The sequence below is a fragment of the Neomonachus schauinslandi genome, chromosome 8 (assembly GCF_002201575.2).
Source record: "Neomonachus schauinslandi chromosome 8, ASM220157v2, whole genome shotgun sequence".
NCBI lineage: Eukaryota > Metazoa > Chordata > Mammalia > Carnivora > Phocidae > Neomonachus > Neomonachus schauinslandi.
Genome location: NC_058410.1, coordinates 114,841,452 through 114,868,189, shown reverse-complemented (window position 1 = coordinate 114,868,189; position 26,738 = coordinate 114,841,452). Strand labels below are relative to the sequence as shown.

The window sequence follows — 26,738 nt, the reverse complement described above, 5'->3', positions numbered from 1 at the left end:
AAAGAAAAGAAAAGAAAAGAAAAGAAAAGAAAAGAAAAGAAAAGAAAGAAAGAAAGAAAGAAAGAAAGAAACCTGAGCTATTTTAAAGTCCAGTTTTTCCTAAAGCCCAAACATATTCGGGTCTTTGGGTTCTGTGTAACATACCAACATCCTTAAAATGCCTCCTCCTACTCCAACACACACATCTTTAGCATTATCTAGTTTGAAGTGAGTTTGTTACGTGCAACATAATAGGCTCCGATTAATTCAAAAATACATAGTGTGTCCAGGGATAGAGTCTGTATGTGTGATACAAAGTCGGTTACAAAAGGCAGAAGAGGAACTGGAAAGATAAATTAAAACTTAACTCAGATCCAGTAATCTCACATTTGGGTATATATCCAAAAGAACTGAAAGCAGAGTCTCAAAGAGATATGTGCACATCAATGTTCAGAACATTATTCATAACAGCCAAAAGGCAGAAGCAACCCAAGTGTCCATCAACAGGTGAAGGGGTGAATAAAAATGGTATACGCATACAATGGAATATTAGTCTTAAAAAGGAAAATCTGTTACATGCTAAAACTTGCATGAACTTTGAAGACATCATGCTAAGTGAAATAAACCATCACACACACACAAAAACAACACACAAGTACTGTATCATTCCACTTATATGAGGTATCTAGAGTAGTCAGATTCATAGAAACAGAAAGTAGAAGGATGACTAACTGCAGGGGCTGAGGGAAGGGGGAAATAACAAAAACTCGTTATTGTTTAACAAGTATAGAGTTTCAATTCTGCAAGATGAAAAAGTTCTGAAGGCTGGCTATATAACATGCTTAACACTACTGAACTCTATACTTAAAAATGATCACTATGGTATGTTGTATGTGTACTTTACCACAATTAAAAAAAATTAATTTGGATGGGACCAATATTTTTCATTAAGAAATTTGGACTTCTAAAAGCAAAGAGAGCATCTAGGAGGGCCTGGGTGGGCTCAGTCAGTTAAGCGTCTGCCTTCGGCTCAGGTCATGATCCCAGGGTCCTGGGATCGAGCCCAGCATTGGGCTCCCTGCTCCACAGGAAGCCTGCTTCTCCCTCTCCCTCTGCCTGCTGCTCCCCCTGCTTGTGCGCGCTCTTCTGTCAAATAAATAAATAAAATCTTAAAAAAGAGAGAGAGCATCTAAAGTTAAAAAAAAAAAAAAACTTTACTGAAATATAATTTACATAGCATAAAATTCACGCATTTCAACTGTACAATGTAATGATTTTTTAGTAAAGTTACTGAATTGTAAAAACATCACCATGTTTTAGAACACTTTCATCAGCCCCATAATGCCCTACTCTCCATAATATGTAAATGTTAGGGTACATAAATTAAGACTGCTAATCAATCAGCTGACCTGAAAATGGGGAAATTATCCTGGATTATCCAGGGGAACTCAATGTAATCACTTCTCTAAGAGTGGTCTGAGGCAACTGGAAGAGAGAACCAGGGAGATCGCCACATAAGGACTCACACAGCATGCTGGCTTTGAAGATGGAAAAAACGAGGCCATAAGCCGAGGAATGCACGTGGCCGCTGGAAGTGGGAAAAGGCAACAAAATGGATTCTCCAGCAAGAACACAGCCCTGTTTTTAGCCCAGTAAGACCCATTTTGGACTTCTGAACTTCATAACTGTAAAATAATAAGTTGATATTTTTTTAAACCACTAAGTTTGTGGTAATTTATTACGAAAGCAAAAAACTATGGATGGCTGGCTAGTCGTTGTATTATTCTTTCTCCCTTACTATTTGAAAATATTCATCATAAAAGGAAAAAACTATGAATATGAAAGCAGACTAAAGAAAGATCATAATTAAAAAGGTACTGAGTCATTTCCTTCATCATAACTCTGCTTTCAAGAACTCAATTACCCGTGAGAGATGCACATTTAGAAATAACTCCCATTTTTCTGGTCCCCAATTTAAGTCATGAATAGTTCCTGAAAAGGTAAACAATAACTAGGTTCAGTGCTAACTGAAACTTTTGAAGATACTAACTAGAACGGCCCAGAGGAGACATGAAAATGTATGATACCCAAAAAGTCCCAGAATGCCAAACAGAAAACGTGATTCAGACAAAGCTATCTTCATAAACAAAACATCTGTGGTTTATTGTTATTCATGAAACTTTCTTTGGGACATAATTTTAAGTAGCAGTTACGAAATGATCAGGTAAATCTATAATTAAGTATGGTTTTCAAAAGTATGTTTACCTAACAGGAAACTTACAATAAGCCAGCAGTGGTCAAATGTGTCTTATCCTGCAGCCTAGTCAGAGAACTAATAGTAGAAACTTTGGGGGTTTTTTATTCTACAAAAAGGACAAAGTGCCTAAAGGCTAAATTGTAAATAAATACTCCATTCTCCATTCTCAAATCTAGCGGTTTTTCCACATACAGAGGAAAATGCATGGACTTTGAAAAGAAATACCACACACCTTTTATATACACCATTGATTAAAATGCTCTTGCCTTGGAAATTTCTTGAAGGCACACTACTGGGGCCAGCTTCAAAGCCTCTTCAGTTTCATCTTCCCTAAAGAACAATGCTGACCATACCATCTTTGGAGATAATACGAAAGTCGACCTCAGTATACCTCATCTCCAAAAATACATACTAGGGTACACATCTAAGAGAGAATCTAAAGCCCTTATGTTATCAATCTTATTTTCTCCCGTAAGAACAAAAAGGTAAACAAACCTTGACTAAGTTCTATGTAATATGATAAACAAAGCCAGTGCAATGTTATCACCACCAAATAATGCTACATGGCATCAATGTCAACTCTACTCATTCTTCAGTCAACCCATCTCCAAATACTCTATGGCTATATTTGACTACTCTCTGGTACATATGAGATAGATACCTTTAAAAAGCTTACTTAATACATACTTACAGCTAGGAGACTAAATTTAGATGGAACTCAGAGAAATGTGATAAAGGCAGATTTTATGATAGCTCACAAACCTGAGAAGACCAAGCCCCTTTTTCTTTTACACAATAATAAATGACAGTATAAATATGTCCGAGATTGTTGCCATTTTTCAGTAACTAATCACTGAGAACAAACAAGGAAGACAACATTTAAAGACAATTTCCTTTAAAAGTCCTATGACACTTGAAAACAATCTCACATACTCTGTTAATGTTTTCATGTTCTGGGCAACTAGCTACAGATGACAAGTAGTCAGGCCTAGACAGCTCATCCAACTATGGCATTTCTGGTACATTATGAAAGAAAAGGATTTTTTGAAATAGCTACTTCGGGCACCTGGGTGGCTCAGTCGGTTAACCGTCTGCCTCTGGCTCGGGTCAGGATCCCAGGACCCTGAGATAGAGTCCCACATGGGGCTCCCTGCTCAGTGGGGAGTCTGCTTCTCCCTCTACCCCTGCCCCCTGCTTGTGATCTCTGTCTCTCTCTCGGATAAATAAATAAAATCTTAAAAAAAAAAATAGCTACTTACATGACACTGCATACTTGCCACCAGTTAGATTACTACAAAAAAAAAAAAAATCCCAAAACCATAAAAAAATTAAAAAACCAGGAAAAAAAATCTACCCAATTTGGTTTACAAAGAAAAACTAATAAAAACCCAGGGAAAAATTTTTCTGTAGCTTTTTCTGATTCTTTCTAATAAAGCGTGGTCTCTCAAAGACAGAAAAGCAAGCAAACACACCAAAATAATGGAAACACAATGAAGGAATTTCTTGTATTTCTGGCTTTACAAAAGTCAAGGAGATCTCTCTCTCCGGCACCTTTTCTTTGGATCTTCTGTGATTGAGGGTAAAGCAAATACACTTTTTCCACACTATTAAGATATACTAAAAAATAACCAAAAATTTTCTTCATTCAGCATAAAGTCCTTCATGACTCCAATTTGTTAAGTTCCACTTAAAAATCACAGCAACATCTTTACAAAAGACTTGCCAACTAATAAATGAAGGAACAAAAGAATTAGAAAATTACCTTTTTGCAACCCACTCAGGCAATAAACAACTCAGGGCAAGGATCATCAATGGATACTAACACAGTTGGCAAAAGATTGCTGAGGGAAAGGATATTCTCAGTCTCTCACAGATTACGTATTAATTACAAAGAAAAAAAAGGTAGACACTATCATAAACAAATACTCAAATATAGCATAATAATGGGACAAACTAACAGCATATGCCTCTGGATGTGATACAACAGAAGACACACAATCATCCACGTATTATTTCTAACAACAACAACAAAAATGTTTGACCTGAATCTAATTGTGAGGAAGCAATCAGACTAATCAACAAGACAGGACACTCTAGAGGACAAATGTGCTGGACTCTTAAAAAATGTCAATGTCATAAAACATCCAAATGACAACAGTGAGGGAAACTTGTTCTAGATTGAAAGCAAGTAAAGAGACATGACAACCAAATATAATGAGATGTCTGAGAAGATCCTGGATTAAAAAAAAAAACCACACACACACACACACACAACAAAAAACCCCCACATTATAAAGAGCATTTGGGGAACAAATAGGAAAATCTAGATATGGAATATATATTGGATAATACTATTGTTTCCGTACTAAATTCCTAGATAGTGACAATAATATTGCAGTAATGTAGGATGATGCCATTATTCTTACGAGATACTTGCTGAAGGGCCAAGGGGTAAAATGTCATGCTGTCTGCATTTTATCTCAAATGGTTCAAGAAAAAAAAAATTATAAATCCATACAGAGAATTCTCCTATTTTGCTGATGGGAATGTAAATGGCAGTTACTTTAGAAAAGAGTATGGGGCACCTGGGTGGCTCAGTCGGTTAAGCGACTGCCTTCGGCTCAGGTCATGATCCTGGAGTCCCGGGATCGAGTCCCGCATCGGGCTCCCTGCTCAGTGGGGAGTCTGCTTCTCCCTCTGACCCTCCCCCATCTCATGCTCTCTCTCTCTCTCAAATAAATAAATAAATAAAATCTTTAGAAAAGAGTATGGCAGTTTCATAAAAAGTTAAATACAAAATAGCAATCCATTCCTAAGTATCTACTCAAAAGAAATTTGAGAATGTGTGTGAACACACATTCACACAAAGTCTTCCTAGAGAATGTTCACACAATTTTATTCATAGTAGCCAAAAAGTAGAAACAATCCAAATGTTCATCAACTGGTAAATGGATAAACAAAATGCTACATATCTATACAATGGAATAACCCTCAGCAACAAAAATGAAGGAAATACTGATACATGAACAGATGCCTCACAAACATGCTAAGTAATAAAAGCCAGATACAAAAGACCACATATTGGGGCGCCTGGGTGGCTCAGCTGGTTAAGCGACTGCCTTCGGCTCAGGTCATGATCCTGGAGTCCCGGGATCGAGTCCCGCATCGGGCTCCCTGCTCAGTGGGGAGTCTGCTTCTCCCTCTGACCCTCCCCCATCTCATGCTCTCTCTCTCTCTCATTCTCTCTCTCAAATAAATAAAATCTTTAAAAAAAAAAAAACAAAAGACCACATATTATATGATTCCGTTGATATAAAAAGTGGAGAAAAACAACTACTTAGAGACAGAAAAAAGATCAGTGGCTGCCTGAGATTGGGGGATAGTAATGGGGATTAACATAAACAGGCAGGGGCACCTGGCTGGCTCAGTTGGTGGAGCTCATGACTCTTGATCTCGGGGTTGTGGGTTCGAGTCCCATGTTGGGTGTAGAGATTACTTTAAAATAAAATCTTAAAAAAAAAAACCACCAGTAAACAGAAGAAATCTTACTGGAGTGATGAAAATATTATACAACTGGATTATAGTGATGGTTGCTCAATTCTTACTAAAAATCAATTATCCATCTTAGGGCGCCTAGGTGGCTCAGTCGTTAAGCGTCTGCCTTCGGCTCAGGTCATGATCCCAGGGTCCTGGGATCGAGTCCCACATCGGGCTCCCGGCTCAGTGGGGAGCCTGCTTCTCCCTCTCCCACTCCCCCTGCTTGTGTTCCCTCTCTTGCTGTCTCTCTCCCTCTGTTGAAAAATAAATAAAATCTTTTTTAAAAATAAATAAATAAATATCAATTATCCATTTTAAATGGGTTAATTTATAACATGTAAATTATGCTTCAGTAAAGGTGGTTAAAAATAAAGCAAATGTGGTAAAATGGCAATTATATAGGTATTCATTGTGCTAGTCTTTCAACTCTTCTATAGTTTTACAATTCTTCAAAATAAAAAGTTGGGGAATACAGATCAGAATGAACTCTACAAAATACACACACACCCCCAAATTTAGTGTATGTAACTGCAGATTACCTAAAGGAGGTAAAGGACATGTGTAACACAACTGTGAAATATTTAGCATTAAATAAAAGAAGAGCACAGCACGCTGGAATCTAGGGCCAATTTTTATCCAAGGATTTGATTACAATTTTTCTCAACTTAGGTGTTATTTTTTCCTAATTACTCTAGCAATACATGTTTACTGTAGAAAATTTAGGAATTACAGTGAAAAGGAAAGATTAAAAATTAAAGTATAAAAAAGAAAATTAAAAACAACTATAATCTCATAGGCGAAAATAACCATTAATAATTTGTTCTTCATCCTTCAGGTAAAACAGTTCCATTTCAGCAAAGGAAAGCTATCCATATATAACATCACAACTTGATCAACTGGCGTGCTGAAATTTTATAACATATCCAAACAATCCCATAAATCATAGTAAGAATGAAAAGGCAAAATAAAAAATTTTAGATGCAAATCCAATGCTTCCTTTCAGCTTCCAATTAAAAAATGCATGCACTAACCTCAGGTCTCCCCCCCAAACCCTCCTAAAATACAGGTATGATGCTCCAGATTGAAAGAATGTTTGTGCCTCCCAAAATTCACATGTTGAAATCTAACCCCCAATGTGATGGTATTAGGAGGTGGAGACTTTGGAGGTGATTAGGTCATAAGGGTAGAACCCTCACCAACGGGATTAGAGAGATCCCTCTCCCGTTCTACCATGCGGGGTTTCAATGAGAAGTCAGCCATCTATGAACCAGGATCAGGCCCTCACTAGACATCAAATCTGCTGGCACCCTGATCTGGGACTTCCCAGCCTCTAGATCTTGTGAGAAATAAATTTCTGGTGTTTATAAACCACACAGTGTATGGTGTTGTTATAACAGCCTGAACAAACTAAGACAAATGGGGGAAAGAAGTCATAAACTCACAAGGACAAAGTGAGCAAGTGAGGAAGCAACATTTGGGGCCCTGGAAGGTAAACAGACAAGTGGTAAATGACTGAGCCAACCTGAGAAAGATGAATCCTCCTCAGCCGGCAGTGGGGAAAAGCAGAGAAGCAACTTGACTGAAAATGAGGATTCCCAAAAGGTTCAGGGATTAACAGCACTGGGTACCCTACAAGTGAAGGTGAAGAACGGATAAAAACAGGACAGATTATGCATTCGCCTAAACCCAACCAGTTAGAACTGTCTAAACTGCATATGAAGCCTGGTGAATGCCTCACCCTGGAGGAAACGGGTGGGGCTTTTTTAAGCTCTCACTTAACAAAAACTAGTCAGGTCCACAGCTTCCAATCCACTTTCTGTGTCCTACTTTTAAAAAGGAGTAGACAGCCAAGAACAACCAAATACTTAAGGTAAAGTGTCGAATATGAAAGAAAAAGACTATAGGCAAGCAGACAGAAATGGAAACTTGAAGAAAACAACACTGAGATCTCCCAGAAAGCAGAGCAAAAAAAATTGTCAAAGGCTGAAAAAAGAAAAGAGGACCAGACCAAAAGGTCCAATACCTAAAAAAATAGGAGATCTAAGAAAAGATAACACAATGAAGGGGAGGCAATCAAAGCATTAACTCCAAGAAATCTCCCAAGAACAAGAGGGCAGTTTCCAGACAGAAAGAGCTCCCCAAAGCTGAGCACAAGGTAAGAAAATACATGCTGAAATGTGTCACCATCAAAATTCAGGACACCAAGGACACAACAAAGTTACCAAAAGCTTCCAAAGAGGGAAAAGACGGGATTCATACAAAGAACAAACAATCAGAACAATGTTTCTACTGAGAAAAAGAAGACTAAGGAGCAGTGCCTTCAAAATTCCGTGAAAAATATTTCCAACCTTAAAATTGCTACCTAACCAAAACCCGGGTATCAATGAAGCAGCAGAGTAAAATATAGTTTCAGAATACAAAAAGTCTCAAGTTTTATCTCCTCTGCACTCTCAGGAAGTTTGAAAAAATGGGGTCCAGGAAACAAGGTTTCCAACAAAGGCTGGGGAGTAGGAGGAGTGTGAAAGAAATCCCCAGGGTCCCCGGGGTGGTAAGAGCTGTGCAGCAAACCCAGAGCCCAACCAGTCCAGATCAGAGGAAGTCAAATGCTCTGCAAGAAACTTCTTCAAAAAGGTAAAACGGATACAACACTGTCTGAACTTACCAAGAAGGGATTCATAGTTGGTAAGGACTTTGAGGGTAACTTAGGGAAAAAATATCTAAGACTGAGCAAACCAAAAGTTAACACAATTATTGCCCTTGGGGCAACAAAAGATTGCACAGAAAAGGAAAATGAATCTAAATATACTAATAACTCAAGTGTCAATAAGCATTTAAACAGTTAAAACAATATAAACACTAAAAACTGACTTAACCAAATTACAAATGATTAAAGTGGGAGAACAGGAGATAGGGTGAGTGAAACTACCATGTGCAAGGCACAGCTCTAAATCTTTACACATATTAATTTATCTACTCGTCAGATAAAAACAGATATTGCCCTTATATATGAGAAAACCAAGGCACAGAAAGGTTAATAATTTGCCAAAGGTCATACAAATAGTAAGTAGCAGAAGAGCTTTGAACTTTTTTGCTCTTCACCACCACACTGGAAGGATTTAAATCTGCATTTAGAATGGAGGAAAGTATAGCAATAACTCCTCATTAGCACACATATGGACTCTGTGACCACTCTGATCAAATACAGACCTACAGAGGTACACAGTGTCTCTGAAAAAACAGAGTAACGGCCACTTCTGGAGAATGAGTTGAGAGAGGGAAAACGCAGGGACTTATGTACTCTCTAAACTTTTCACAAGAAACACGTATTAGTTTTATAATTATGTATCTAAATAAAATTTTAAGAAGTTAAAAAACAGGAAACTGAAAAAACATGTGCAAGATATAACTTACACATACCAATTTTTAAAATGACAAAGATACCAAAAAGCAAGGGCATTTACAGGTATTTAAAACTATGCAGAACAACATCTGGGAAGGTACACAGGAGACTGATAGTAGGTACCATCTCAGACAAAGAGACACAAAACCTAGAATCAAAAAAAGACTTACCTTTCATTGAAAAATCTTTGGTAGTGTTTGAATAATTATGTTTTTCCTAATAATGATTATTTTTTAATGTATGTAGAAGATTCAGCAATAAAATAGAACAGAATGAATTTCCATAAATGATCCCTGCTACAACGCAGCTAAACCTTGAAAACATTATGCTCAAGAAAAGAAGCCAGCCGCAAAGGCCACATGCTGAATGTTTACAGTTACATGCAATATCCAGAAAATGCAAATTCGGGAGAGACAGAAAGCAGAATGGTGGTTGCCTAGTGCTGGGGAGGTGAGAGGACTGACCACAAATTGGCATAAACCTTACTGGAGGGGCGCCTGGGTGGCTCAGTTGGTTAAGGGAATGACTCTTGACTTCTGCTCAGGTCAGGATCTCAGGGTTGTGAGACCGAGCCTCACCTCCGCCTCCACGCTGGGAGTGGAGCCTGCTGAAGATTCTCTCTCTCCCTCCACACTCCTCCCCTCCCTCCCTGCCTAAGTGCTCTCTCTCAAAAAAAAAAAAAAAAAATACAATACTGTTCTTCTGGTGAAAAAAAGACAAAAAATTAATGACTATGAAATCAGGATGATGGGTACACAGGATTCATTATACTTTTTCTTTTCAATATAAAAATGTCTATTAAAAAATAGCCAATGCACACACGTAAAACTTAAAATTTCACCAAGCAATCAAAGAAATGCAAACTAAAACATGTAATGCCTTTTATCTATCAGAATAAATCTACCCAGCAAAAATTAAAAATTATCATTCCCAGAAAGCAAGCTTTCTAATGCCTAACTGTTCAGATTATTAATTGTTACATCCTTCATGAAGGCAGTCTGTCAATGTTCAAAAACCTTCAAAAGGGCATAACTTTGACCTGGCAATTCCACTTCTAAGAATTTCTCCAAAATAAATATATAGGCTATACATATCACAATTTCCTTTTTTATTATTATGTTAATCACCACACATTACATCATTAGTTTTTGATGTCATATCACAATTTCTTAAAACATTAAGAAAGAGAGGAGAAAATAATTAGGAAAGCAAGCAGATATTTATAATAGTAAAAAACAACAACATAAACAATAAATGGCTTCTTAACTAAGTTTCAAAGTAAGTAATGGAATACTAGCAGCCATGAAAAACAGACATGGCAAGATATCTATGCTTAGTGAAAAAGCAGGCTGTAAAGTTACGTGTTATATATTTTTTAAAAGATTTTATTTATTCGTTTGAGAGAGAGAAAGAGCGAGCGAGCACAAGCAGGGGGAGAGGCAGGGGCAGAGGGAGAAGCAGGCTCCCCACTGAGCACAGAGCCTGATGTGGGGCTTGATGGAGACCTGGAGATCATGACCTGAGCTGAAGGCAGACCAAGGCAGACACTTAACCGACTGAGCCACCCAGGCTTAACTTAAAATATACATCATATATATATATATCTATAAATGCATATATGTGAACACAAACTGACAGCTGAGTAGTATTATAAGTGGCTTTCTTTCTTTTTTTTTAAGATTTTATTTATTTATTTGACAGAGAGAGACACAGCAAGAGAGGGAACACAAGAAGGGGAATGGGTGAGGGAGAAGCAGGCTTCCAGCAGAGCTGGGAGCCCGATGCGGGACTTGATCCCAGGATCCTGGGATCATGACCTGAGCTGAAGGCAGACGCTTAACGACTGAGCCATCCAGGCACCCCAGTGGCTTTGTTTCTTTATTGTTCAACATTTCTGAATTTGCTGGTTTTCTGTATTCAGTATTACTACTTTAACAGTCAGGAAGAAAAATTTCCTTTCCAGAAAAGCACACTTCCTTACCAAAAAAAATGGACAAAGGGCATGTTCAGCTAATTCATCAAAGAAATACAAATGGACATTTTGGACATAAAAGTACTCATTAGAGGGACGCCTGGGTGGCTCAGTGGGTTAAGCCTCTGCCTTTGGCTCAGGTCATGATCCCAGGGTCCTGGGATCGAGTCCCACATTGGGCTCCCTGCTCAGCGGGGAGCCTGCTTCTCCCTCTCCCCCTCCTCCTGCTTGCTCTCTCTCTCTCTCTGACAAATAAACAAAAGAAAGAAAGAAAAAAGTACTCATTAAAAATGACAAAATATTAATTAAAACAAGTCACATTTTTTAATCTACAAAACTGAAAAAAATGTTTTTGATTGTAATATGCTTCATTGATGAGGTATTAAAAGAACAGTCATTCACACAGTAGTGGTGGAAATACAAATTAGTCTGACCTTTATGAGAGAGACAATTTGGCAATTAAATATTAAGAGTATTAAAAGCCATGTTTATCTTTAGCCCAGCAATCTAATTCTAGGGAAAAAATTCTAAGGAAATAATTAAGGACGCAAGCAAAGATTTACCCACAAGGATATTCAATACTGAGTTTATAGTGATAAAAAATTAAAAACAATCCTGATATCCAACAAAAAAAGGGTTATTAAATTATTCTACATCCATATAACAGAATACTATGAAACCTTAAAAGTAAAAATGTAGAATTGAATTAAAAATACCATAGTCATAAGAGATTTTAAGTGAAAGCAGATTACAAATAGTGTATATAGTGGTTGAAGAGTATCTGCCAAAATTCACATCTACCCAGAACCTCAGGAAGTGATCTTATTTGGAAATAGTCTTTGCAGATGCAACTAGTTTAGAAGCGGTCAGATTAGCTGGGTCTGAAATCCAACTGACTGGTGTCCTTCTGCGGAGGGGGAAATCTGGAGACACACAGACAAGGAAGAAGGCCATGTGACTACTGAGGCAGAGGTTGGAATGAAACAACTACAAGCCTAGGAACCCCAAGAAATGCCATCAGAAGCTAAGAAGAGGTAAGGGAGGGTTCTTCTCTAGAAACCATCAGAGGGAGCACAGCCCTGCTGATGTCTTGACTTCAACGTCTAGCCTCCAGAGCTGTACAAGAATAATTTTTTGTTTTAAGCCACCCAGTTTGTGGTAATTTGTTATGGCAGCCCTAGCAACCCACAAAGTGTATAAAACACAGCAATCAGGAGCAGAGCCTCTGATCCCAAACTGCTTACATCTGAATCCTATTTCTACCACTTATTACCCATGTAACTTTAGGCAAGTTACTTAACCTTACCGAGCCTTTTCCTTTTCTGTAAAATGAGGATAACAGTATTTATTTCCTAAAATTATTGTGCACATTAAATTATAAAGTAAACAATCATCTGAAACAGTACCTGGAATACAGTAAATATTCCACTTTCATAAAGCAAACAGGTACCCACACACACATACTACAGTATGTATTAGAAAAATACACATTAAAAGGTTAAAATTATCTCTGGCTCCTGTGAGTAGGGCTTATTTTTGTTTCCTTTTTGCTGACTGGCACTTTCTAGCTTATCTGTAATGATTTATGTCACAATAAAATTTTATGTTCTAATAAAATAGTTTTTATTTTTAAATTAAAAAAAATTTAAAGGCAGTTGGTTCCCAGTTGTAGTTGTATGCAAACCCCATCCCTCAGCCAGTGATTTCTATTCTCCCAAAGCCTATTATCAAAGTATTTAAAAAGAAAAATTAAAAACAAATGCTGGGGCGCATGGGTGGCTCAGTTGTTAAGCGTCTGCCTTCAGCTCAGGTCATGATCCCAGGATCCTGAGATCGAGGCCCACATCGGGCTCCCTGCTCAGCGGGAAGCCTGCTTCTCCCTCTCTCTGCCTGCTGCTCCCCTCCCCCCACAACTGTCAAATAAATAAAATCTTAAAAAAAAAGAAAAAAAGAAAAGAAATGCAGACCAGAAAGCACTTTAGAAGCACACTGTGTATCATTCAATCAATCGAGTAGTAGGCTGTTGCTCCATAGTAAGCTGTGAATCACTGACCTCAAGCACAATAATTCAAGTGTGAACCCTTGGAAACACTTCACAGAGTCAAGGCTCAAACATAAGAAAACACAACTGTTCATTTTTAGACTTTTAAAATCCAGTACATAGTAATTTCAGTGGGGCTAAGTTCCATATTTGGAATAAACTGCTCCCCTCCCAAGATATACATTAACTTTGACAAATCATTAGAAAGCCACTCACAAAATCAATTACCCTTACAAGTGAAAAGTGTATTAGTTTCATCTGCACAAGGTGATTTAATAAGAATTAAACCTCTTCCATGTGTTTGGGGTCCCTAAAAAGTTTAACTTATAAAATGTGTTCCCTGACAATATCTCATAAGCAAATTCAGATGAACTCACTAGTAACACATTTTGCTCTTAACACAGCAAAACAAAGTTTTAATAATTACATGTAATTAATGGATGAGAGTCTGTTGCTCAATACAGTGAAGGAATCCTACTGTATTTGAAGAGATCAAATCTACCACTGCACTTTTAGAAAACTACATACCTATTTGATCATCCTATCCAAATATCTTGATAGCTAACTCAGTGCAAGGGCTGTGGTATCCACTTTACTGGATAGGAAGAACAATTATTCAAATTACAATACCACTGTTATTAAAAAATATACACACACACACACACATATATACACATGCGCACACAGAAAATTCTCTAAGTATATGTGCATATATATGCACATGCAAAATTCTATAGGCATGGGAATTTTCTAAAAGGTACAGAAGAAATAGGGTCCCTGCTCAGCCTGGAGTCTGCTTCTCAGGCTCCCTCTGTCCCTCCCCGCACTGTGCACGCGCGCTCTCGCTCTCTCTCAAATAAATAAATAAAATCTTTAAAAAAAAAAAAAAGATAAGCCAGAAAGGTAGAGGCAGATAAACCAAGACCAATCTTTGGAGGGCCCTGAATGTCAAGCTAAAGCTCTGTTCTTTATCTGGTGTGCAACAAGGGCACTGTTTAAAGGTTTTTAAGAAGAAAAAAAAAAACAGCCCAGATCAAAGCTGTGATTTAGATTAATCTGGTAGTGGTATGTCCACAAAATGGATTGGAAGGAAGAGAGCCGGGTGTGGAAAGCCAATCTGGAGAGTATTCCTGTTAAGGTGGTGGCAAGGGGAATGGAAAAAAGAGCTGGGAAGCGCACTGTAGAGTGGAAACAAATGGGGTTTGGCAAATGATTTGAAGTGTCCAGGAACAAGAGGGCATTGGATAGAATTCAGTTCAAGCCTAACATCTGGGAGACCAATGGAGCTATTAACAGAAAAGGGAAAGATCAGAAAGAAGAGCTGGCTGGTAGGATGGGGAAAAGGATGAACTGACCTTTTAAAAACACATTTAGTTTTTTAGTTTTGGGCACCAACAGAACATCCATAATATTTTCCCCCATCAGAAAACCTTGCACACTTTTCTGGCCCAATTTTTAGGTTTACCCAAAGAGAGTATTTAATATAAGTAAAGGATATATTTAATACAGAGTCAATGAGAAGCCAGTCCCAGAGCATATGACATAATCAAAATTAAGCTACACAGGATTAAGTTGGACATCTACCTCACACCCTATACAAAAATTAACTCAAAATGGGTGGGTAAGGAGTGAAACTGTAAAACTCTTAGAAGAAAACATAGAAAATCTTCACGACCTTGGATTAGCAATGGATTATTAGATATAATGCTGAAAGCACAAGCAACAACAAAAAATTAGATAAACTGGACCGCATCAAAATAAAAACGTGCACTGAAGGACATTATCAAGAAAAATGAAAAAATAATCTACAAGAATAGGAGACAATGTTTGCAAATCACGTATCTGATAAGGGTCTAGTATCCAGCATATATAAAGAACTCTTACAACTGAACAAAAAAAGAAAAAATCCAACTAAAAAAAGCAAAGGACTTGAATAAACACTTCTCCACGGAAGTATACAAATGGCTAAAAAGCATATTAAAAGACATTCAATATCATTAGTAATTAGAGAAATACAAATCAAAATCACAATGAGGTACCACTTCATACCTGTAAGAATGGCTATAATTTAAAAAGAAGGAAAATAACAGTGGTTGGCAAGGGAAAGAGAAATTGGGACAGACCTTTGTTCATTGCTGGGGGGATATAAAATAATTCAACTGCTGTGGAAAATAGTTTGGTGTTTCCTCAAAAAGTTAAACATAGAATACCATAAGATCCAGCAATTCAACTCCTAGGTTTATAACCAAAAGAAGTAAAAACAGGCACTCAAACACATGTACATGCATTTTCATAGCAGCACTATTCACAATAGCCAGATGTTGGAAATGGCTTGGATGTCCATCAACGGGTGAATGGATAAATTGTGGCATCAACACATGCTGAAATATTATTTAGCCATAAAAAGGAATGAAATACTGATACATGCTATACAACATGGATGAACCTTGAAAGACACTAGACACAAAAGGAGTAATACTGTATGACTCCCTTCATATGAAATACCCAGAATAGGTACATGCATAGGGAAGAATTCAGATTGGTGGTTGTCAAGGCAAGGGGGAGAAAATGGACCTGGGTCGTTGCCAGGGCTTGGGTTTCCAAAGAATGATGAGCAACTGCTTTAACAGGTGTAGGGTTTCCTTTTGGGGTGATGAAAATGTTTCCACTAGACATAGGTGGTAGCTATCACATTGTGAATACACTAAATGCCACTGAAGTGTTCACTTTGTCATGGTTTAATTCTATGTTATGTTGATTTCATCTCAATTTTTTAAAAAATCAACAATATTCCAAACAAAAAATAAAAATAAGCTTCCTGATTCCATTTGTCACATTCTAGCCAAGCCAAGATCCTAGATGGCTCTGCTCCACTTGCTCCTTCCTGGTTTCACTCAGGAAACATCCTTTACCTACAATACACTGCTTTTCCATCAATTCAAATCCCCTAATTATTTCAAAACTTCTAAGAACACAAGTTGCCCATAGCAGTCATTCAATCTTTGTGAATCACTGGTTCTATTTGATTCAGTCCATTCCTACCTGTTCTGAAATTTTATTCAGTTATTTTAGTATTGATATATGAATGTTTCCTCATTATCCCAAAACTTTTCTCTGATCATTTCAGACATGTTCTTTTCCTATTAGAGCACAAATTATAATAGTGGCTGTCTTCTACTTTTTGTATTACACTGCTAAGGATCTATCCAAAATACATTTATTTAAATACTGTCTGGTTGATAGTTTTTGCTGTTACGTGCTACACAAATTTTGTGTGGAAGGAGTGGGAAGATAAGAGATGGTGAAGAAACCACCTCCACCCACCCCAGCTATAACAAAGATTAGTTTTGACCTCATCTATGATCAGAAATACAAGTCCCACAGCAATACTGTTTGTAAAGACTTCCTGTAGGACAACAATGTGCTTTTTACTGTGTTCCTTTTAAAACTAAAATGAATCTAGATGCTCTTATTTGTAAACTTTTTTATATTATACCCAGGAGTCCCAACTTGTATGTGCCACTCAAAAAACAAAAGTAAGAACAAAGTGGAAAAGAACTCTAAAGCAAGAACTCTCAACCTTCTTAAAAATGTCATAGAGTGTGGGGGCACTGGGGTGGCTCAGTTGGTTGAGCATCTGTGTGCTCAGCAGGGAGTCTGCTTGAGATTCTCACTCTCCCTCTTCCTCTGCTCCTTCCCCCACGCTCTCCCTCTCCTTCTCCATCTCCCCCCACCTTGCCCTCTGAATCAATCAATCAAATATTTTTTAAAAAGTCATAGAGTGCACAACACTCTGTCACTGAGTGTTATGCAATCCTTCCCTACCCTCTCCCTAAAACTGCTGCTTTGGCACACATTATTTTCCAGAAACCCAGTATTAATATCATGATTTATCTGATATAAAGGGACTTTTCTTAGACTCATGCATATAAACCAGAGAGTGGATGAGAAACTCATTTACCATGCAGGTGACTGAGAAATGGATTAAGATCAGGCAGGAGAGGTACTGTAAAATAAGAGATACAACTGATTTTCACATCTAGATTCTGATTTTGCTTCACTGTGTCAATTATACCTTTATTTTATCCAGTCGGGTGCCTCTGACAATGTTGACAAAGTCAAAAGGACATGATTGTATAAAAATGTTTTTCCCTAGTTAACTTTTCTAGAAAACATCTGTTCCACCCATCATGGGCACATGTAATGTTCCAAAATATACACACTACTTCCTGAAGACACCTGCAGGTAACCTAGTATGTTGCAACACCACAACTGCAAAGCACCATCCAAATGAAGTCAACACTGGCTATATGCTAGTCAAAATTATTGTATTTATACCTGTACCAAGAAATAAGGCCAGTACTCGGGCGCCTGGGTGGCTCAGTTGGTTAAGCGACTGCCTTCGGCTCAGGTCATGATCCTGGAGTCCCTGGATCGAGTCCCGCATCGGGCTCCCTGCTCGGCAGGGAGTCTGCTTCTCCCTCTGACCCTCCCAACCCTCCCCCCTCTCATGCTCTCTCTCTGTCTCTCTCTCTCAAATAAACAAATAAAATCTTAAAAAAAAAAAAAAAGAAATAAAGCCAGTACTAATTCCTAAGTTAATGTCCTCTAAAAATCTAGAAGTATTAAAAAATAAAATAAAACCTAGGGGCAGCTGGTTGGCTCAGTTGGTACAGCATGAACTCTCTTGAGTTCAAGCCCCATGTTGGGCATGGAGCCTACTTTAACAAAATAAATAAATAAAATAAAATAAAATCTAAAAGTGTTATTTGCCTCTTGTCACAAATGCTAAGGAACTCACTTTAAAAACATGAGACAAATGATTTTGAGGGCCAGAAGTGAACTTAAAATCTTATGTTAACACTAAACTGTAGACTTAAAATTGGTTAAAATGGTTTTATGTTAAATTTTTAAAAAATCATATGTAAGTTCTCCTCTAAATCATGCTGGTTTCCCCTTAAAACAAATAAATCTATTAAGCTACATTAAAGGATGAGAAATCATTAAATGGAATGTGCTTAAATTATAAGTGGTTAAAAAGCTTCAGTGATTTGAATTAACAGAAACTTTCTGACCTCTTAAGGAAGGTGTTTATTAGATATTCTCCATCTCAAAGGATGGTATAAGCAATGAAAAAGTTTTAAATTGCAGTAAGAGAGATTTAGTTTTGACAAAATTCTAACTAGAAAAGTAATTAAACACTATAATAAGGTATCATGCAAATTTCTGCCCTCAGGGATGCAAGAATAAGCTGTCTTGGAAGGATTATATGCAATTCTTCAGGAAAAACTGGAATGAACTAGAGAATCTCTTAAGCCTGCTTCCAGTTTTAGAATTCCAGGTTCTATACTCACAGCCCAGTAGTGTCTCTGCAAGACATTCCACCTACAGAAAGTTATAGTAATCCACAAGTCATTTCAGTTGGCTTCAGATACTGGGTCTTTTCACCACACCATTTATTCACTTTATGTACTCACTTAGGAACTGAAAATTGACTACTTTTGTTAAGAGGCAGTTCCATCAATCTCCAGCAGCATGGCTGCCAGCTCAGGTATAAACACTACAAAAACACTTAAACTGAAACATACTTCATCCCAAATTAAACAAATAGAAATATCTACATAATGCACAATGAACTAAAGACTAGGGGAAAAAAATCCTTTTTAGGGTAGGTAATTTACAAAGCCAAAACATCCAATTTAGTCAGTTCTTCAAGGGCTTAAGAAGTTGTTTGTTACCGGGGCGCCTGGGTGGCTCAGTCATTAAACGTCTGCCTTCAGCTCAGGTCATGATCCCAGGGTGCTGGGATCGAGCCCCGCATCCGGCTCCCTGCTCAGCGTGAGGCCTGCTTCTCCCTCTCCCACTCCCCCTGCTTGTGTTCCCTCTCTCACTGTCTCTCTCTGTGTCAAATAAATAAATAAAATCTTTAAAAAAAAAAAAAGTTATTTGTTACTGACAACAAAAAATACTTACTTTTGAAAACAAAAGCATAGTCTTTCCAACTCAAGTTTCATTTTAGAAAACTTACGGCTTTCATTTTAAAATGATGATTTTTAATTTACCATATTATTTTCTAACAGTTATCAAACAACTGAACGGTGGTTATTTATTAAAACCCACAGCAGGCACTTATGAAGTTACAGTAAAGTTAATCATCTCAAATTCAACAGGTTAATCACAGCCATTTGAGATTTTGCCAACCTGTCTTAGGATCTATCTCAACGGTGTGCAAAACTGGACATTAAATGACACTTGAAAACATACATTTCTAGACTATATATCTCTTAACACACAAATGTTTTGACCAAGTACGTATGCATGACTGTATTTAACTAGCTTTTTTTTCTTAGATGCAGAATTTATTTATAAAACATGTTACAGGAAATTCAATTCATAAAACCACCTTTTCAGGCAGAGGTTATCAGAATTTTAAGATTCTTGACAATTATCAAATACCCTTTCAAGTTACTAAAGTGCTAAACTTGCTTTTAGGTAGAATGAAATTCTCAGTACCAAGATATCAGTTATTCCACTTTTATGTTAGGTGGACAAAGGAAAATTAACACTAATTACTGTGTTTGTGTGAGTGGTACGATTTGTTGAAGGTTTGTGAACAAATAACGTTCGACTGATAATTCAGAGAAAAAAGTCTTTATCAAAAGGATATATTTCTTTGGGGTGGGTTAGCAAATATGTGATTGTTTTACACAAAACTTCTGGCTAAGCCACAGAAAGAGCTGTATTACAGTCTAAAAATATACTTCTATGGCTATTAATTATGATGATTTATTTAAAATAAAAATCTAGGGGCGCCTGGGTGGCTCAGTCGTTAAGCGTCTGCCTTCGGCTCGGGTCATGATCCCAGGGTCCTGGGATCGAGCCCCGCATCGGGCTCCCTGCTCAGCGGGAAGCCTGCTTCTCCCTCTCCCACTCCCGCTGCTTCTGTTCCCTCTCTCGCTGTATCTCTCTGTCAAATAAATAAAATCTTAAAAAAAAATAAATAAAATAAAATAAAATAAAAATCTAATATGACAAATTTAGCCAGGTCAAAATAGGAATCAAAATATAATACTGGAGCTAACTGCTTTCATTAGAAAGAAAAGAATACCAAGCCTCACTCCCTTCAGTTCACAAGTAATTCTTCATTTGATTATAAATCAAAAACAAAGAATATGACTTCTACAGCCAAAAAATAAGGTAATATGGCTCAAAGCTGAGTTATCACTTAATTGCCTCGATTCCTAAGAAGCTACTAACTTCTAACTGCTTTAAAACCTGAACCCATCTTTTAATGGCTTACTGCTTTGCTTAGAAATGTATCACACTTTGTTTCATACAGAGATGCCATCTCATTAGAATACGTGCTCTGTGCCTTTGAGCTTAATAATTTTTTATTAAGAAATTCAAATAAAATTTTTCTAATGCAACTATAATTTTTAAGTTATTTTTTTTTCTTATCTACACTGGGCCTCACCTTTCACAACACCTAAAAACAATCTCAGATGTTAAACACACACACCTCAAACATATAAAATTCATTACACTGGTTTTGTAGCCATAATAATTATACTAATAAATACTGACTCTAAAGAACTAAAAACTTATAGGGGCAGGGTTTAAATGGTACGACTCACAAGGGGGTGGGGAGAAATAATGATCCTCCCCTACCAAACTGGCAGCAACAATATGCCAAGTTTCCTATGCTGAACTAGTGTAAACAAGGAAGAAAAAGAGCTGGGGGTAGGAAGTAGGCAGGCAAGAGAACCCTCGTCAAGATACAGCTTTACTTCTAAATTTCACTAGTGTAATACCTGTTCTCAGTATTTTCAGTAACCCCTACCAAGGACTATTTAAACACCATAGATTGGTGTTCAGAAAACTACTGTAGGCTGTAGTCCCTCTCTTAGATAATCCCAGGCATAAAAGATAGAAGTGGGGATCACAAATGCTTCTTCAACTATAAAGACTATCTCCTGCATTGAATGCCTCAAAAAGTTTTCTAAACATCTAGAAATTCAATCCCACTCTTGCTATAACAATCAAGTTTAAAGATAAAATAATGGACCTACCAATGATGCTACAAAAAAAAATTTCACATCTCACCTTTGGTGTGACCACAGCTACAAGTAAGATGAGCATCATTCCAGACAGGACTAGAAGAGGAATGGGATAAAGACTAGGCTTACAGCCTCTTTTTTCGGGCATTGCCTGAGGCATTCAGTGGACGTGGAATAAAGGGGAAGCTGGTTGTATAAGCGATGCCAAGAGAAACAAGATTCCACATGTCAGGGGACTGAATGCCCAAACACAGAGAGCAAAGGGCACTCATCCCCTGGCTTTCTGACCAAAGAAAAATGAGTTGTTTCACCTGAAATCCTTTCAAAGGAAGTCTAATGGTCTCTAGTTTATCACTCACCCTAAGTGAACTCAACAGCCCCTCCTCAGAGAACAAGCCCTGCTTATCAAAAATAGCAAGTGCTACATCCAAAGCCAAGAAACACTCCTTTAGTCCAAGTGCCATGGTCTTCTGCCCCAATTCTAAAAGGAGACTCCAAGCCAAAAAACTTGGTTCCCAGACTAAGCCAAGTTCTCCATTTTCCCAAACATCCCAAACAACAGAGCTTTATTTCAGATAAGCTCCTCTCCATTCTGGCATTCTGGAGTCCAGGGCTCCAAGCCCCTCCAAAAGTTCCGTCCTCCAAGATAATCTCCTTCCCTTCACTTTTCCTAAGGATTTTCCAGACCCTGCCCCAGGTCTAGCACTCTCGGTCCTCCGTTAGGAGATCTACTAGTAGATCCCACTCCTCCCTGGCACAACTCTAAGGAAAGTCATCTCTCTTACGGTACTCACTTGTCCTCCCCCATCGTATTTTTTTCCTTTTTCCCTATCTGTCCTCGAAACACACACACACACACACACACACACACACAGTATCTGTTCTCAGCTCCTAACTCCCAAGTCTCTCCCGTGCCCCAGGTTCTTCCACAAGACCTAATTCTCTCCCGGAGTGCCCCCTCATCCCTCTCTTCCTCAACCCCAACTCCATACCCCAAGCTTTTTTCCCCACTCCCCAAATTCAGATTTCCTGTGCTGTTTACTCTTAACCAACACCACAGCCCTCTTGCTCCCAGGTCTACCCCTATGCCTCGATACTCAAGTCTTTCCCCTCTTCCCACGTTTCTCGGCCCCTAATTCTCTGCAGAACCTCAGGAGCCCCTCCCCAATCTCCCTTCCTCCCCTCCTGCACTCCGTGGCCCCCCACTCCCCTCGTACGTCCTCTCTAGCCTTGCTCAGCCCCCAAATTTCTCCCATGTCCCTGAGGCTCCCCCACGCGCCCTCCACGCCCCGGGAAGGGGGTGCCCCTCAGTGCCCGCCCGGCCCGCCCTGCCGCCGGGCTCGGGTGTCCCTTCCCTTCCCCGTGGGCCCCAGTGCTGGCGCGGCGGGGCCGGCTCACCAGTTGGTCATGTCCAGGAAGAAGGCGCAGCCGGCCGGGTTGAGCTGGAAGCCGAGCAGCCGCTGGAACTCGGAGATGAGCACGTCCTTGTCGGTGGTGCCCAAGCAGCTGAACTTCTGCATCAGCTCGGGGTCCAGGTCCACGTCCATGCCCTCCATGGCTTGGGCCGGACGCCCGCTTCCCCGCCTCCTCAAAACCGAGCCGCCGCCGCCGCAGCGCCGCCGGGCCCGGGGACCGGGAGGGGGCCCGCTGCTAGCTGGCGCCGCGACCCCGCTCCTTTGAGGTAGGCCCCGGGCCTCTCACCGCCTCATAGGGATAAACTCACTCAGCCACTCACTCACTCTCTCGCTCCCCCCCCCCCCCACCCCCCCCAGCGCCGCCGCCTCCGCCGCCGCCGCCGCCTCTCGCTTCTCCGCCGCCTCCGCCTCCTCCCGCGCCGCGCCCACTGCGCAGGCGCCGCCCGCCTGTGCCGCGCCCCTTCCTCTCCGGGAGCCCCGCCCCTCAGTGGCGTCACAACCCCGTGACGTCCCCCGCGTGACCTCACCGCGGTGGAGCGAGGGGGCGGGGAGTGGGAAGGAGGAAAGGGACGGCCGGGTGGTTGGGGTGACTCCTGGCCTGACTTTCTCCTCGCCCCGCCCCCACTCTCAAGGGGAGGAGTTAAAGCCCGGGGTCTTGGGAGAAGCTCCGGGATCTCGGTCTACGGCACCTTCATTTTGCAGGTGAGAAATCAAGCCTGAGAGAAGAGACTAGGGCAAGGTCAAGTACCAAAGTGCACGCAGAACACAGTCTTCTTAGCCAGGGGTTTGCCCCTCGCCCTGGAAGGGCTTTTTGCATAAGTTTTAAGAGCTGCTTTCCTGGATCGTTAGTGCCGTGAATCCTTGGTTCCCTGCCGCCCTTCATAATGGTTACTACAATTTATCAGTGCTGTTTCTGTTATGCAACAGTAGTATCAAGTCTCTGGAAAGTAAAGGAGGCCTGGATACGAACGTCAATCACAGATCCAGACAGCAACACACGTAATCTCCCACCCATTTGGTCAGGACCAACCCTCTCAAAATAAAGGTTAAGTCACGAGAATTTGGCATGCCTTGTGTTTTTAAAATAGAAAACAAAATATTGCTGTACATATGGTACACCTGCCTGGTCAAGGCCCCATTTCAAGATCAAAGAATGAGAAACGCAGCATAGGGACCATCTTGTCTACCCCCTTGCATTCCTATTTGCCCAACACGGCTACATCCAACGGGGGAAATGATGAGTAAGAAATGGCCTTCTGCCTTCAAGTAGCTCTCTGTTTTACAAATAAGGAAAGTGAGATCCAGAAAGCTTTTATGTCTTGTCCAAAAATATAGAGCAGTAAAACTAGAACCCACCTTTCAGATTCTTAATGGGGTATGTTTTCCATAACAGTTTCAACAGTAGACAGCACTAGAATACGTGACCAATAGTGTCTGGGTTGCTAGAAGTTTTTAGAAAGGGAAAGCATTTTACCTCCTCCTGTCCCAGTACCAAATAAGACTTAATAAAATATAATGGCTTTAAAAGCCTGGGTTCTGGGTCATACACATTTAGGATTCAAATTCTCATTCTGCCAATTCTTGGTAATCACAGTGCCTGCTTGGATAGGATTGCTGTGAGAATTAAATGAGATAAAATATGTAAGCTCAATACAGTGCCTATTCCATAAAAAACCCTTCAAGAAATGATAACTATTGTGGCCACAAACATAAGATGATTTTGGGAATAGACAATGGTACTAGTAGCCCAGATCATTTCTTCACCTGGCTACCCTTCTACTTTATTTCCCTTCCTTGTCCTCTCTTAAAATATGGAATGTATGCCCTTTCTCTTCTCCAGTGATTTTTTTTCCCTCCAACGTGACTATCTTATGGGAGACAACTCTAACAGCATACAGGTATAATACTTACAAACTCTACAGTAGTTATAAACATTTTATAAGAAACTGGTCTTATGCCTCTAACACCTGTGCGGAAGCTTAGATCATTGCCAGGGCCTAATTTTTAGGTGGCCACAATGTTGCAATATTTTACTAATATTAAGGAAAATTCTGTCTCAGAGGCGAACACATGTTGTCCCAATCTTATGGATGATGGAATGGGGACACAGATTATAAAAAATCTCAATATTAGACCTGAAAGAAACTGAGACTGTCGAGCCCAACCTCCCCATTTTACAGATGAAGAAATTGAAACCAAGAGAGGGTAACTGATCACCCAAGATTACATGCTAGTAAGGATCTCTAAACTCCCAGTCTAGCACTCTATCCACTATATTCTGCTACAGTTCCCCTTGCTTTGAGTTCAATTTGGCCTTACCTACATAATAATCAGAAATTGACTTTAGGGACACCTCGGTGGCTCAGTCGGTTAAGCGTCTGCCTTGGCTCAGGTCATGATCCCAGGGTCCTGGGATCGAGCCCCGCATCGGGCACCTTGCTCAGCCTGCTTCTTCTTCTGCTTGCTGCTCCCCTTGCTTGTGCTCTCTCTCTCTCTCTGGCAAATAAATAAATAAAATCTTAAAAAAAAGAAACTGATTTTAGTCTATTAACTAAAACTAAGTTAACTTGCAATACCCATGGATTAAAGTTGTGTTGACCAAGAATCCAAGAGAAGAAAATGTTATTGGAACCTGACAACTCTATTAGAATGCTGACGCAAGAGAAACAACTTTTGGCCAACCCCATGCAGTACTAGGGGTATACTAGCTCACACATAAACAGCCCACATAATGCAAAGAGATCCTTGCAAATAAGAGACCCAAGTGGCTGAGAACTTCAGTTCATGGCAGAAGTTACCTCAAAGGAGTGCAACTACTCCTCAAGTGAATTCTGTAACATTGTGGGGATATTTTGGTTCTCATGAGATTGGAAGTGGTACGCTAGCCATTATTTCCTTGAGGACCAAGGATGCTTAACATCTGCAATTCTTGGCATGGTCACCCACAATAAAGAGCTCACCATTCTGATCCACTATGCAAAAACACTGACCAAGGTGGCTGGCACATTAAGTATGAAGGAACTACCAACCACTCCATCCTCCATTGAATGATTCTCTCATGGGATGGGGTATGAAATGGAGAAAATGAGGTGTTACCCAATCAAGACACTCCCAGAAATGAGTTTCCACTTGAATCTGAGGGGTTATTAACACATATGGTTCTGCTGTAATGGCTCTGCAGTTTTGTTTTGTTTTGTTTTGTTTTGTCGGGAAGAAGGCACGGAGAAGGACTGGTTGAGAGACAAAGGGACAAATTGCTGAGCACCACCCTAAGGAAGAAAAGCTGATGGCAATATTCCAAAAGGGCTTCTAGGTATTATCTCAGAACAATGTTAGGAGCTATGCCTGGAGATGCCACTGCCTGGAATATGCCCAAGACCAGCCAGTTTCTTTCTGAATTTCTTGGGCTGGTGATCTCGTATAAGAAATTTAAATTAATCCCAAATCTCCAGACCAGGTTAGTTTCAAAGTTTCTTAAAGGATTTAAGCCATTCTACCACTGGAAGTTGAAAGTCTAGGAGAAAAGTGATTCATCTTACCAGGGCAGCTGAGATTGCCTCCAGATCTCTAAGTCCTTAAGATTGAGAATTGCCAAGACCAGCTAGTACTAAGATTATACTACAGCATAACTGATTAAGAGAACAGAGTCCAAATAGACATTAGGGTACATTATATGATAATAGCAACTTGTAGTAGAAAGCTTTTGGGTCTATATCCAAACTGTGATGACCTCCTTTTCTGCAAACCATTAATGACCCTCTATGTGGCCTCCAGCAGCCATGTCTGCCCTACGTGGCCCTGTCCCTTAGCCCCCACTGATTGGACAAGAGGGAGATGCTTGAGTTAGGATCAGCCAATCAGATTCTCTCTCTCTCTCAGGAATTTGGAACTGAACTCAATGAGTTTGTGGAACAGGCCAGGGCTGTTTACTTGAAAGTGATAGAAATACAGAAAAGGGACCATCTTTGTGGGGCACCCATGAAAACGAGATAATGCCCATCTGCAGAAAGAGTGAAACAGAGAAAAACAGAAACAAAGATAAGAAACCTGAAGGCTTGGGAGAGAGAAGTTCCTGTCATC

General features: G+C 39.6%; 1 protein-coding gene across 2 annotated transcripts in view; it reads right to left on the bottom strand.

The window, feature by feature from the left end:
- The window catches only part of ILRUN (inflammation and lipid regulator with UBA-like and NBR1-like domains), a 92,218-nt gene extending 69,228 nt beyond the window's left edge, over positions 1-22,990 (bottom strand). For both annotated transcript variants that reach the window (XM_021684657.1, XM_044917405.1), the window contains exon 1: positions 22,642-22,990. In XM_021684657.1, the coding sequence (XP_021540332.1) occupies positions 22,642-22,799 (158 nt within the window). In that variant the 5' untranslated portion in view covers positions 22,800-22,990. The remainder of the gene's footprint in view (positions 1-22,641) is intronic.
- Between the last annotated feature and the right edge of the window lie 3,748 nt (positions 22,991-26,738).